We start from the raw sequence: 12,048 nt of genomic DNA, 5'->3' as shown, positions 1-12,048 counted from the left end.
AAAAGACCTTTATAATGAGCAATATTAAATTTCGATTACATTCAAGTTAAGCGAGATATGCTGCAAAAAAATTGATTTTTTGATTTTAACCAATCATACACCAGAATTTAAATGCATCGTTTTCCTTCTATAATACCTTTTATTATAGTGATATTTCTATGTTCAAAAAGAAGGACGGGATTAAAATGAATTGCTTTTGAAAAAAATAAGATCAAATTATAGAGCGCATTTTTAAATTTTTTTAAAAATCTTGGGGTTTTTTAGACAGAACTTTTTTTTTTCACTAGTGTATCTCTTATCATTTTTAAGAAAATTTAGAAATGCGCCCTATAAATCGATCTAATTTTTTTCAAATACCATTCATTTTAATCCCGTCCAACTTTTTGAACATAGAAATAACACTCTAATAAAAGGTATTGTAGAAGGAAAACAATGCATTTAAATTATGGTAAATGAGTGGCTAAATATTTTTCTCATTTTTTCTTAAAATATATTAGTCATCAATTTTTTTTGCAGCATATCTCGCTTAATTTGAATGTAATCGACATTTAATATTGCTTATATTAAAGGTATTTTCAAGCACTACAAAAGGTAGTGGTAGAATTGTACACCTAAAATCGACCGTTTCTTTGTTATTTCAAGTTGAATACACCGATTTGAGCATGCACCAAAAAAATACAAGCTATTTTCACCTACTATATCTCTGTTTGTATTATAACTAGAAGGTTTATGAAGGAACGAATTTTTTTGTTTTTTTTTATAAGGTACAAAAATGTTTTATATAGTTTTTTTAGTTAAATGCATAGTTTTTAAGGTATTCGCAAAAAACCGTCCGAAAAGGTGTCATTTTTCAATGAAAATGGCCAATTTTCAACCACGAATAAATCAAAAATACTGAGTTTTCATAAACAAAATTATAGAATATTAAAAATGAATAAAAACTTTTAAACATTTTTTTAATTATAGAACAATTATAGAACTTTTTTTCAATTATAGAACAGTTTTTCCTTAGAATTAGGTTTCTCTAGCCACCTCCGTGGTTATTTTGGCAAAAAAAATTTCCACCCCTTTGAAGGGAACCGCTCCTAAGATAAAAGCGCCATAGTATATAGGATAGACTCTGTTCTTTGAGCTATTCCTTACTTTCTGTGAAAATATCAAGCAAATCGATGTAGTAGATGAAATTCGGAGCCAAATACCCTCATTGACTGCCTTAAAAGTAGCAAGTGTAAGTAATCAATTAAGCAATATCTCTTAATTTTAAAATAATAAGAGCAAACAAATCTCACCAATTGTCGTGTAATTATTTGTTTAAATAATTTATTAAAACATGTTGAAAAAATTCTTGCTGTAGCAATAACGTTAATAAAGCAACCACAAAGCCACCATCAACTATATAATGCATAGATATTGAACCCCGATTTGCTATCCATGCATTATTTATATTAAGACATACAATGAAATAACTTCTTGAGCACAATATATTTGCATATATTTTCTTGGTGCACCTAAATAAAAACCTTCGATAAAGTGCAACTAAATACTGTAATATTGCCAAACCAAATTGCGAACATTAAAAGTCAAGTGCTCTATTCGAACCAAATGTCCATAAATTTCTAAACGGTGCTCCGTAAATCGTTCTTAAAATGTAACATTTAACTTCTTTACTGCATAACGATAAATATATTGAAAAGTCAGAAATGCAAACAGATCAAAGGCAAAGAAAATTAAACTGCAGAAATAACCAGAGGAATAAGAATGACTTGGATAGCAGTAGGTAAATTAATCTTTATTATAAATCTGTCATGCGTGATGGAATGGAGACCATAACAGTTACGAACCAATATCTTAATAGACTTAAAACAACTCAACGATCTATTGAGATATTTATGATAAATGTAAGCTTAAGATATCACATGAGAAAAGAAGATCTAACAAGAAGAACCAAAGTAGAAGATGTTATCTAAGCTATCGCAAAATCTAAATGAAAATGGTCAGGACATGGACAGAAACCGAAGAGAGGTAGACAAAGAGAATAATACAATTCTGACCAAGAGCACATAAACGAGGCATAGGAAATCCGCAGAAAGATCGATCATCGACATTAAAGAAAAGGCAGGAGAAAACTGGTACCAGATACCTAGATCAGGACAGGCGAATATGGAAAATATCAGGGAGAGACGTAGGTACAGGACTGGACCAGAAGAGGCTGCTAAAGAAGAATAAGGAGAAGATGTTGAAAAGTCAGGAATATTTGAAACTCATAATTTTAACCTTCGGATGACCAAGCGGGGAAATTGTGACCCCAGCGTATGTTTTTCTTTAATAAATTCAAAAGTATTTTTTATTTTTAACTCATTATTTTTTTATTTGACTTTAATATCATTCTAGATATCCCCGTATTTTGAATTAAAAAAAATTCCCTATATTTTACGAATAAAAAATATATTCTGAAGTTGATGTTTAGTAAAATACCGTCTATAATGTGTAATTCCAAGTAGTTTTACGCTAATGACGTCGACGTTGCAAAGTAACAAGACACTTAGTCAACATACACACTACACATGACACTAATACTCATGTTGTGACTGGCTGAATGACATAAAGTCCATGCCAAAAAAAGTTTAATTATAATAAGTGGTTCCTGAGATACAACCGGTCAAATTTGACCGGAATTTACGGCAAAGTTATAAACAATAGGATCATAAATTTTAAACAATTACCTTTTTATTTTTGTACTCTTTCTTCACACCAATTTTCATATCTTTAAAATACTCATAACATACATTATTATAATAAAAATTATCGATAATACGTGTGAAAATTGCCAAAAATAGCAAAATTCCAATCAAAAATTAGGTTGGAGAAAATGTAACCCTTAAAGTTCAAAATCGGTGTACGTTAAAAAAATGCATTTTCTCGGCTTCCCATGGAGCAATTTCCTTCATTCTTTTTTTGTTCCCCAATAACTCGAGTAGAGCCATCGAACTAACGCATTATTAAATGTCAAACTTGCTTTTGTTTTGTTATAATAAATTAATTTATTTATTATAACACAAAATTTTAATTTGTTTATATAAAAATTGTTAAAATAATTATACAGCTTTCAAATGAGAATATTTATGTTTTTAACTTTAAAAGGTACACTTGTAGTAAGTTTATCTAAAAAAAGCCTACAACTGGAAAAAATATGTAGTTTTCTGTTCTTATAAATAAATTAATCTATTATAACAAAACAAAAGCAAGTCTGACATTTTTAATAATGAGTTAGTTCGATGGCTCTACTCGAGTTAATAGAGAACAAAAAAAGAATGAAGGAAATTGCTCCATGGGAAGCCGAGAAAATGCATTTCTTTATCGTATACCGATTTTGAACTTTGAGTTGTGTGAATTTTCACACGTATTATCGATAGTTTTTATTATAATAATATATGTTATGAGTATTTTAAACATATGAAAATTGGTGAGGAGAAAGCGGACAAAGATAAAAAGGTGATTGTTTGAAAATTATGATCTTATTGTTTATATCTTTGCCGTAAATTTCGGTCAAAATTTGACTAGTTGTATCTCAGGAACCACTCGTTATAATTAAACGTTTTTTCTTTTGAAAGAAGCGTCCTGCCGCTGATTTTTGAATACCGTTTTCACAATTTAATTTAGTTTAATATCTCCCGAGATATCCTATTTGTTTATAAGCCAAAAAATTGTTTATAATTTTACATTATTCCTGAGGCCGCTTAAATAGTCCAATTTCAATTATGTAAAGTACGTTAGATAGGTATTGTGTCTTTTTATGAGAAAATCATAGTTATTTTTATGCCTCATAGTTATTGTCGTTATTATAGCGACCGTAAATTTTTAATTAACAATTCAATTGTTTTAATTAACAATTCAATTGCGGTGAATTTTTATTTGGGTGTTTTTGGTGTAAAGTTAAAATCTTTAAAGTTATAGAGCAAAAATGGAAAAAAACACGATTTTCGGGCGCTATTTTGTTTATAAAAAAAGTAGCACACTATCTGCGGACTTTGCACACCTGTATTATTAATACATACAATAATAAGATTCGATTCCAGCAATAAAATTGCTGGTAAACAACTTTTCCTTGTATTTTGCTAATTAGCCCAGAGTAATAGTGGAGTCACTGAAGGTGGATATGAGCTATTACCTTCGATTTCGTTCAACCTCCATCGATTTGCATGAAAATTGGTGAGTGGTTAGAGGATATCTCAAGAAACAAAGGTGACATGGTGCCAACTTGCACTTTTACCCTGGGGGTGGATGCCATCCCTTCTCGGGTGAAAATTATTTTGTAAAAAATAACCCCATAATTAGATAGGGGGACAAATTCTAGGCAACATTTTTTATATAAAGTTATTAAAATAAATTAAAACTTTTTGAGTTAATAAAGATTAAAAATTTTTATTTTTCGTAAGAAAAATGCAGGTTTTTATCCGATTTTTCATAGATAACTCAAAATCTTTAGTTTTTACAAAAAGGTTATTATTACCAAAATTATAGCTAATAAAAACTAAATAAACATCTTACTAAAAAGACCTTTTATTAATATTGACTAAAAGTGAGTTATAGGTAATTGAATGCATATTTTTCTCGGCGAGTACTCAAATCTAAGTATTCATGCTTAAATTACGGGAAAATGATGCATTTTATAACATAAACTTATTAAGCATTTGTGAAAGTACTTGGAAATATCTATCAAATGAGATACCGAACAAGTTAATAGCATTAAAATTTATGCTCCAAAAATTTTTCATACTTTATCCTTTAAAATTTTTTCCAAAAAATGTTATCGTTTTTTTTAATAACTCCGTTAATTTTTAAAATATCTGGTTCACCTAAAAACGGGTTGAAAGGTAATTCCAAAGACTTTAAAGCGCGGTGAATTTATTCTTTTAAATTCCTTACTTTTTTAAAAATCAAAGATTAAATGGCCACGGTTACATGGTTCTCGCAGCAAAATTTAAGTTTTACACGTTTCTATCTCCGTTATTTTGCACCCTACTGAAATTGTAAAAAGGTATAATATTTCCTATAGAAAAAACTAAAATTTGGTTATTTACCATTTTTTACGTATATTGAATATTTTTATAGTTATTATCAAAAGATAATGACGATAATTTTAAAAATTCTGATTTTTTTAAATTATATTTTTTTTTCAAAAATACGCATTTTAAACCGGTGAAAATTGTTAAAATCATTAATTATGCTAATACAACGAAATTTTTGTAAGGATTACTATAAATTTTAATTTTTGTTGAAATGGCGTATGTTTTATTTTTCTCTTTTTCCTAAAAAATTCGAAAGGGTTTTCTTAGTTTCATCATAACTTGCTTAATTTTGATGCTATTAACTACTTCTGGAGCTCATTTGTTAGGTATTCTAAGTACTTTGATAAGTGTTTAGTAGGTATATTTTATAAAATGTATCGTTTTCCCGTTATTTAATCTTGAATACTTAGATTTGATTACTCATCGAAAAAAATATACATTCAATTACCTATAACTCACTTTGAATTAAAATTAGTTTAGTACTTTGAGTGAATAATGTATTACATTTTTTATTGTCTTCAATTTTGGTAAGAATAACTTTTTTGTAAAAGCTAATATTTTTTGAGTTATAAATGAAAAACAGCTTTAAAGCATGCATTTTTTATGTTAGTAACTTAATATAACCAACTTTGCTTAGAATTTGTCCCTCTATCGATTTATGGTATTATTTTTAATAAAATAATTTTCACCCTAGAAAAGGGGTAGCATCCACCCCCAGAGTAAAATCGCTAGTTGGCATCATGTCACCTTTGTTCCTTGAGGTAACCTCTAACTACTCACCAATTTTCTAGAAAATCGATGAAGGTTCAGCGAAATCGGAGGTGAAAACCTTCAGTGACTGCACTATTACATTTTGTCTAAACATAAGCCGTATTTTAAAATTTCTAACGTCATAATTGGAGTAAAAAAATGCAACATGACAAAACATACAGCAACAAGTATAAAATTATGTACTCTATATTATAGATCTTAGCATAGTTAACTAATTAAAGGGAAAATATCCATAGCTAGAAGAAGAATTTCCTGGCTGAGAAACTTAAGAGAGTGGTATATAGTTGCAGTTCAGTTAGGTACGGATTGCTGTGATGATAGCCAACCTCCGATAGGAGAAGGAACTATAAGAAGAATAATAGTTAACTCGTAATTTGTGTTCACCGTTTTACAAAAGAAATTCGTATAGATTATTAACAATTATTATTCATCGGTGTTGGAGTCAGAAATCAGGCCTTCGGAAATTTATCGTGTCACTGACATGATAAATTTCTCAGGATGTTGGAATAGAAAGACCACCCGACAAAATAGGTCAGCCTGACTGTCAGGATTACTCTTGTCATGCGATAAGCCTACACACGCTCCAACAGTCAGACCCAATTTTGTCAGCCCCGACAGTCAGGTGTTTTGTCAGAGCGTGTGTAGACGCTTTAATCGTTTATTATACTGATTAAATTTCATCTACCATATGTTTGATTTTACGTCTGAATTATAGTCAAGAGCTGGGAGCGGATTTTGTGCGTGATAAGTAATATGGAAAATCTATACGGGGATATGTTGAATTAGTTGTGTACGTGACTTTCACCAATGGCCGGAAACCAGAGTTGGGGCCGAGGGTAGTTTTAAGGGGTCAAAGTCGCGGTTTTTATTATTTTGTTTATGACTCTCATGATCGAGATAGTTAACCAAAATTTGAGAATAAGTAGGTCATGACGTACCTAAGTAAAATCTCTAGGGGCTCAACGCTGAGTGGCCGACAAAGGGGTGGGGGTAGGGGTGAATATAAAAAATATAAGGGGTTTTTTGCGACGTTCGTGATTGAGATAGTGCACCAAAACTTGGGCCTAAGTATACCATGACATAAATAATTAAAATCCCCAGAGCCGGAAACCAGAGTGGGGAAGGAAGGTAGTTATAAGGGGTCAAAGTTCCGTTTTTTATTATTTTTTTTGTGACGCTCATGATCGAGATAGCGCGCCAAAATTTGGGAATAAGTAGGTCATGACGTAACTAAGTAAAATCTCCAGCAGTGGAACGCTGCGTGGCCGACAAAGGGGTGGGCAGGGGTGAATATAAAAAAATGTAAGGGGTTTTTTGCGACGTTCGTGATTGAAATCGTGCACCAAAATTTGGGAATAAGTAGACCAAGACATAACTAAGTAATATCCCCAGAGGCGGAAACCAGAGTGGCGGACGAGGGTAGCTATAAGGGGTAAAAGTCGTGGTTTTTATTATTTTTTTTGAGGCGCTCATGATGGAGATAGTGCACCAAAATTTGGAAGTAAGTAGGTTATGACGTAACTAAGTAAAATCTTCAGGGGTAGAACGCTGCTTGGGGTACAAAGGGGTGGTAGGCAGGAGTGATTATAAAAATATATGAGGTATTTTTTGGCGTTCGTGATCGAGATAGTGCACCAAAATTTGGGAATAAGTAGATCATGCCATTACTAAGTAAAATCTCCAGGGGCGGAACGCTGCGTGGGCGACAAACGTTGTGCCGGGTCACAAAAAAAAATAATACACACTGCGACGTTGACCCCTTAAAACTACCCTCATCCCCAACTCTGGTTTCCGGCTCTGGGGATTTTACTTAGATAAGTCATGGTCTACTTATTTCCAAATTTTGGTGCACTATCTCAATCTAGCACGTCGCAGAAAACCCCTTATATTTTTTATATTCACACCTACCCCCAACCCTTTATCGGCCACGCAGCGTTACACCCCTTGAGATTGTAGTTAGTTACCTCATAACCTACTTATTCCCAAATTTTGGTGCACTATCTCGATCATGAGCGTCACAAAAAAAAATAAAACGGCGATTTTGACCCCTTATAACTACCCTCATGCCCAACTCTGGTTTCCGGCTCTGAGGATTTTACTTAGTTATGTCATGGTCTACTAATTTCCAAATTTTGGTGCACTCTCTCAATCACGAACGTCGCAAAAAAACCCCTAATATTTTTTGTATTCACCCCTGCCCCACCCCTTTGTCGGCCACGCAGCGTGCCACCCCTGGAAATTTTACTTAGTTACGTCATGACCTACTCATTCCCAAATTTTGGTGCACTCTCTCGACCATGAGCGCCACAAAAAAAAATAATAAAAATGTCGACTTTGACCCCTTATAACTACCCTCATCCCCAACGCTGGTTTCCGGCTCTGGGGATTTTACTTAGTAATGTCATGATCTACTTATTCCCAAATTTTGGTCCACTATCTCAATCACGAACGTCGCAAAAAACCCTTTATATTATTTATATTCACCCCTACCCCCACCCCTTTGTCGGTCACGCAGCGTTCCGCCCCTAGAGATTTTACTTAGTTACGTCATGACCTACTTATTCCCAAATTTTGGTGCCCTATCTCGATCATGAGCGTCATAAATAAAATAATAAATTCCGCTACTTTGACCCTTTATAACTACCCTCGGCCCCAACTCTGGTTTCCGGTCGTTGGTGAAAGTCATGTACACAACTAATTCAACATATCCCCGTATAGTTTTTCCATATTACTTATCACGCACAAAATCCGCTTCTATCTCTCCGACTATTAGGTATTTAATATTTTCTAAAAATTGGTTTTGCATATAAATATAAAATCGTACATAATACACCAGGGAAATAAGGCAAAAATATACCATGTTCGAGACACTTGAGCAGCCAGGTTGCAAATGGGTTTTTTGGGTACTATCCTACCTAATACATTATATGTAAATACAAAAATGCCTGATACAGTTTGGACGAGAAATTTAGTTATTAACAAATAAGTCTCAAAAATGAGAGTTTTTCGTTTAAATCGCTACAGGTAAAAATGGGGTAATTAAGGTCTTATTTATAATATTTTTCTTTTAGTAGATGAGCCAAGGTTTAAAATAGCGTTTTTTAATCTTGGTCCGATTATTTGTTGCTTCGGATATTGCAAAATAAACCTAAAATTTAGAAAATAAAAAATTTGCTATAACTTTTGCGAAATTGAATTTAGGACTTTCGTATTGCACGAAATGTTGAGTCAAACAGTCCATACAATGAACAAAAAATTTTAAGACGATGCGTCAATTAGTTTAAATTTTATTCAGTTTGTTTATCCCAAATAGCTTTTTTTTCGCAATATTATTGTTCAGAAAATAATAATCACACAGCTATTCTGTGAAAACAACGTGAAAGAAGAATAGTCGTGTTTTCAAGGCGATTAAAAAAATCATTAAAAAGTCATTTTTATCACTCAGAAAACATTTTAGTAAAATGGAGTCATTTTTGGCTTATAAACAATTTGAATAACTTTGTTAATATTGATTATTGGCTCAAACTACAATGGGATTTGAAAAACTGGTATTTTATACTAATTTTCAAAGAAAAACTTTTCGCCTAGGTAAATTACGGTCAAAGTTCGCCACTTTTTTTATTTAACTGACGGCCAACTAGAGCCATTTTGAAGTTGAAGATATATAGGTTATGTCTAAAAGTATTAGTATACTTTGAACCTCAACAGAGTGGTTAATAAAGCTTTAAAAATGGCGTCCGAACGAAATTAATTCGTGGTCGGTGGAGGGGAATTACTAAAATACGTGCACTCAGAAAATGAAACTGATTCTGCAAAAATATGCTGCGATTAATGTCGCTGGAACTTGTTGATGGATTTTGATCATAATTTTTTAAATTTGTATGTACTCGTAGTCTTATAGAGTACGTGATGTACACACAGCCCCACCTAACATTACAAAATGTTAGGGGGAACTCCCCTTATCACTCAGGGATATGAAAAATAGACTACCACCGATTCTAAAACCTACCGAATATACATATATAATTTCATAAAAATCGGTCAAGCGGTCTCGGATGAGTATGGAAACTAACACTGTGACGGGAGAATTTTACAGATGTAAATATATAGATGACTATTAACAAATAGGGGTTGGTGATAAAAGAGTAAAAATTAAGGATTGTATGTATTTTTAATTCTACATAATATAAAATTAAGATAGATAATTTTGTCCAAAAAATAAAAAAAAAATGTCAGGGGGCCAACCCCCGTTATAACTTATGGGTATAAAAATAGATTGAAACCTCTTCAACGTCCTACAGGATAAACGTGTAAAATTTTACAAAAATCGGCCGAGCCGTTTCGAAGTAATTAGTATGGTAACTAACACTGTTACAGGGGAATTTGATGTATATAGAAGTAACTGCGAAATAAATAATAAAAGTGGCTAACTTTGAATCTAATTAACCTAATCAAAGAAAATTCGTATAAAAATACCAGCTTCTGAAATCCTAAAGTAGATTTTCTCTATAGTCAATATTAACAAAGTTATTCAAATTGTTTAGAAGCCAAAAATGACTATTTTACTAAACTTTTTTCGACTTTTTAATGATTTTTTTCAATAGTTTAAAAATATAACTATTATTCTTGCATGTGGCTTCCACAGAATTGCTATGTCAATATTATTCTCTGAACAATAACATTGCGAAAAAAAAGCTCTTTGCGATAAACAAATTGAATAAAATTTAAACTAATTGACGAATCGTCTTAAAATTTTTTGTGCATTATATGGAATGTTTGACTCAACTTTGAATGCAATATGAAAGTCTTAAGGTCATTTTCGCAAAAGGTATAGCTCATTTTTTTTGAAATTTTAGTTTTTTTGCACTTTCCGAAACAAAAAAGGATCGGACCAAAATTCAAAATGTGCCATTTTAAACCTTGGCTCATCTACTAAAAAAAGAATATTATAAATAAGATATTTAATTACCCTATTTTTACCTGCAGCGGTTTAAACGAAAAAACTGCCATTTTTGACCCTTATTTGTTAATAACTAAGTTTCTCGTCCAAACTGTGACGGGAATTTTTGTATTTATAAACTATTAGGTATATAGTACCCAAAAAATCCATTTGAAACCTGGCTGCTTAAGTGTCCCGACAAAAACCTTATTTCTCTGGACTATAAAAATTATTACACTTACCTGTTCAAACAGGATAGATATTTCATGCTCCTTTTTATTGGGATTAAGACCTTTTACTCCTTTTACGTACGACTCGTCGGAATCATAAAAATGAGGCATTGAAACGTATATTGGTACCCCTGCGCATTTGTATAAGTCCATTAGGCCTTTCTTAAGACAAGTATCCGGAGTATAGCAGTAGCATTTTTCAGCTTCATTTTTTGAACTATCTCCCAAAGAAGCTGTGTATTCGTTGACAGGTATACCGTCGTATTTAGTTTTTTTAACCCAGAATGCTTTTAGTGACCTAAAATATATACTTAATTGGTAAAACAAACATAATAGTTATTTATGATATAAGTGTTAAAAGTACACGTTTAAGGCACACATGTGAAAGTTTGCAGAATGAGCGAAGCGAGTTCTGCAATTCACATGAGTGCCTGAAAATGTACTTTTTAACACGCATATCATACAATATTTTTTCTACAAACGTAATTACAGGACAATATCTACAAAAATTTTTACTTGAACTTGACTGACATTCCATTTTTATATATTTTTGACATTACATCAAAATTACCTATACGGTCAATACGAACTGCAGTGCCTTAAAATTTTTAAAGCACTAGTGCCTTAAAGTAGCATTTTTAACGCTCGTATCAGCAAGAATTAAAGTTTTTGATTCAAATCTTTGTACTGAATGTCAGAAGGTGGGTGATTTGAATCACACTTTCTTTGAGTGCAAAAAATACATTCCATACACCAATAATTTAATCGAAGATTTAATAAAATGTAATGTTTTTCCACATTTCAATGTATCCTATCTATTGTCTCTGAACAGCAAAAATATATATGATTGTTTAATGAAATTTATCTCTGAAACTAAAATTAACCTCTAAATTTATTAATCCTGATAATTTGATATATTATGTACATATGAAAAAAGAAGAAGAAGAAGATGTATAATGGAAAAATGTGGTGAGCAACTTGGACGGTCCATAGCGGCCACCTGCAGCTTTTGAACTGAGTAGAGAGCTGTGGAAGAGTT

General features: G+C 31.9%; 1 protein-coding gene across 1 annotated transcript in view; it reads right to left on the bottom strand.

The window, feature by feature from the left end:
- Window positions 1–12,048, bottom strand: part of LOC114340631 (sensory neuron membrane protein 1-like) — a 147,180-nt gene that overhangs the window by 28,480 nt on the left and 106,652 nt on the right. Inside the window, exon 6 of the mRNA XM_050651547.1 lies at window positions 11,022–11,307. Within this exon, the coding sequence (XP_050507504.1) occupies window positions 11,022–11,307 (286 nt within the window). The remainder of the gene's footprint in view (window positions 1–11,021; window positions 11,308–12,048) is intronic.

The sequence above is a fragment of the Diabrotica virgifera genome, chromosome 5 (assembly GCF_917563875.1).
Source record: "Diabrotica virgifera virgifera chromosome 5, PGI_DIABVI_V3a".
Taxonomy (NCBI): Eukaryota; Metazoa; Arthropoda; class Insecta; order Coleoptera; family Chrysomelidae; genus Diabrotica; species Diabrotica virgifera.
This window is presented reverse-complemented; position numbering and strand designations above follow the sequence as displayed.